The sequence below is a fragment of the Triticum aestivum genome, unplaced genomic scaffold (genome assembly GCF_018294505.1).
Source record: "Triticum aestivum cultivar Chinese Spring unplaced genomic scaffold, IWGSC CS RefSeq v2.1 scaffold87601, whole genome shotgun sequence".
In the NCBI taxonomy this organism is placed as follows: domain Eukaryota; kingdom Viridiplantae; phylum Streptophyta; class Magnoliopsida; order Poales; family Poaceae; genus Triticum; species Triticum aestivum.
In genome coordinates, this window is record NW_025229172.1 from 17,670 (window position 1) to 21,049 (window position 3,380).

General features: G+C 47.5%; 1 protein-coding gene across 1 annotated transcript; it reads right to left on the reverse strand.

The window, feature by feature from the left end:
• Window positions 1–3,020: 3,020 nt before the first annotated feature.
• LOC123174849 (uncharacterized) lies at window positions 3,021–3,380 on the reverse strand (the record flags this gene model as incomplete). Its single annotated transcript, XM_044590101.1, is given in 1 exon segment — window positions 3,021–3,380. A coding segment is annotated over 1 exon segment (258 nt), but the record flags the coding sequence as incomplete, so codon positions are not given.

Below are 3,380 nucleotides of genomic sequence, written 5' to 3' on the forward strand. Positions count from 1 at the left end.
CCCAAGTCATCGCCGTCTCGTCGTTGGGCCAGCGCACCTTGACCTGCACCAGGGCGCTGTTGCCGCGCTTGATCATGCATCGCTCCAGGATCTCCGACGGTTTGTTGTCGTGGCCGGTGAGGTCTGGCGGTTGGGGCAGCTCAGAGAAGATCGGTGTATAGTTGGGGGTGAACGGCTTGAGCTGTGACACGTGGAAGACGGGGTGGATCTTGTTGTCCGCCGGCAACTCCAATTTGTACGCCAGCTTGCTGATCTTGTCGATCACCGTGAATGGCCCAAAATACTTGTACGCCAGCTTGGCGCAGGGTCTGTTCGCCACCGACGACTGCGCATAGGGTTGGAGCTTGAGGAGAATAGCGTCGCCCAATTTGAAGGAGCGCTCGGTGCGGTGCTGATCGACCTGCTTCTTGAATCGATGATGGGCACGGAGAATGTGCTCGCGCAGCCGCGTCATGTGCACACCCCAGTCCCAGGGCTTGCCGTTGATCATGGGCACCGTCTTGTCATCCCAGAGTGCCATGGCGCCCAGGTTGGGCTCCACTCCGTATAGAGCTTTAAGGGGGAGCATTTGATCGGGGAATGGAAAGACGAGTTGTACCAGAATTCTGCTGTAGGCAGCCATCGACGCCATTGCCGCGGCGCGTCATGCACGGTGCAATGCAGGTACATTTCCATGCACTGGTTGACGCGTTCGCTTTGGCCATCCATCTGGGGGTGATACGTCGTGGAGTAGAGCAGCTTGGTGCCCGCGTTGGCGAAGAGTTTGCGCCAGAGTGCACTGGTGAAGACGCAATCGCGGTCGGAGACGATGGAGCTCGGGATGCCGTGGAGCTTGACGACCTGATCCCAGAAGACCTTGGCCACTTGTGGAGCTTTGAAGGGGTGGTGAAGGGGGATGAAGTGCGCTGATTTGGTTAGTCTATCCACGACCACCATGATGGAATCGAAGCCCTCTGACGATGGCAAGCCTTACACGAAATTCATAGTGAGGTCGCGCCAGGGAGCTGATGATACGTGCAAGGGTGCGAGCGTGCCCGCCAACTTGGATTGCTCGTGCTTGGCGTGCTGGCAGACTGGGCACTACCGCACATAGTCGGTGACGTCGGCCTTCAAGCCTTCCCACACGAAAAGCCTTTTGATGCGCTGGTAGGTGGCCGTGGCGCCGGAGTGACCACCGACCGCGCTGTCGTGCAGTGCGCTGATGATCTTGGTGTGCAAGGACGTGTTCTTGCCGATTCAAAAGCGGTCCTGCTTGCGGATGAGCCCCTTGTAGAGCTCGAACCCGTCGTCGTCGGGTGATACGTCTCCAACGTATCTATAATTTTTGATTGCTCCATGCTACTTTATCTACTGTTTTGGACTATATTGGGCTTTATTTTCCACTTTTATATTATTTTTTGGAACTAACCTATTAACCGGAGGCCCAGCCCAGAATTGCTGTTTTTTTGCCTATTTCAGTATTTCGAGGAAACATAATATCAAACGGAGTCCAAACGGAATGAAACCTTCGGGAACGTGATCTTCTCACCGAACGTGATCCAGGAGACTTGGACCCTACTCCAAGAAGTTTCCGGGGAGGTCACGAGGGTGGAGGGCGCCCCCCTGGGCGCGCCCCCTGCCTCGTGGGCCCCTCGGAGCTCCACCGACGTACTCCTTCCTCCTATATATACTTACGTACCCCAATAGACCAGATACGGAGCCAAAAACCAAATTCCACCGCCGCAACTTCCTGTATCCACGAGATGCCATCTTGGGGCCTGTTCCGGAGCTCCGCCGGAGAGGGCATCCACCATGGAGGGCTTCTACATCAACACCATAGCCCCTCCGATGAAGTGTGAGTAGTTTACTTCAGACCTTCGGGTCCATAGCTAGTAGCTAGATGGCTTCTTCTATCTTTTTGGATCTCAATACAATGTTCTCCCCCTCTCTCGTGGAGATCTATTTGATGTAATCTTCTTTTTGCGGTGTGTTTGTTGAGACCGATGAATTGTGGGTTTATGATCCAGCTTATCTATGAATAATATTTGAATCTTTTCTGAATTCTTTTATGTATGATTCAGTTATCTTTGCAAGTCTCTTCGAATTATCCGTTTGGTTTGGCCAACTAGATTGGTAGTTCTTGCAATGGGAGAAGTGCTTAGCTTTGGGTTCAATCTTGCGGTGTCCTTACCCAGTGACAGAAAGGGTTGCAAGGCACGTATTGTATTTTTGCCATCGAGGATAACAAGATGGGGTATTTATCATATTGCATGAATTTATTCCTCTACATCATGTCATCTTGCTTAAGGCGTTACTCTGTTTTTAACTTAATACTCTAGATGCATGCTGGTTTTCATATCCACAGAACTAAAAAGGGGTGGGAAAAGCAACCATATTTTAACTAGTTATTCATCCATTCATCCCCATCTAAAAAGACAGATGATTAGCACAGACAATAACTTGTAGTCATTGTATATATGATTGTGCAAACAAAAACATTCTAATCTAGCACAAAAAATTAACTTAGTAATGATCCATTAATGGTATCGGAAAACAAAAAACACTTGAAAAATCACTGGAAAATACAGATGGAAACACATTGAATCATTTTATCAAAAGAAAAGTTTCAACAAAAGGGGATTGATATAACCCTGAGCATTGTACAACTTTTGCTGGGCATGGACAAAAAAAACCACTGGAATATAAATTAACACAAACAAACATTCACAAGAACTTGTATACTATCCACACAAAACTAGCACAAGTCGTTCACAGATGCCATATTGCCAGGAGAACGCACAACACACAAGTGCACACTAATTCTCATCTACATGGGAATTAGCAAATCCATTCTTACTAATATATTTATAAAATCAACATAATTCTAGTACTTGGGACATACTTTTCAAGTCAAAAATATGTACATATGATTTTCAAATTTAAAATATAAATAATTATTCATAGTCAAAGTTTTAAAAGCTTGACTTGTGACATAAAGGACTACTAACCTAGCTAGCTTGATCAATCACTCCACTGAAAAATACGAAGGTAAGGCGATCAAGGAGCAGCAACACATGCAGGCATGTGCAATCCATGTATATTCACTTTTATAATGAGAAAAATGAAAATCCAAGATTTTAGATCTATCTGTGCCGACGCCGACGTTGTGGTGGCTGCCCCTCCTTAATCAAGCTAACCTTGAGATGGCATCCATCCAAAACCAGTTCATTGAGAGCAGCAAGAGCATCTTCCAGATGGGAATGTGTCGTCTCTATGGTCACATGGCCAATACCCTGTGAGGCCCTGGTCTTCTTATAGCAAATCACCTCAGCATTGGACACTTTACCATGCTCGCTGAAAAAGAGCCGTAGCTGAGTGGTCTTCACCGTAAGAGGCAGATT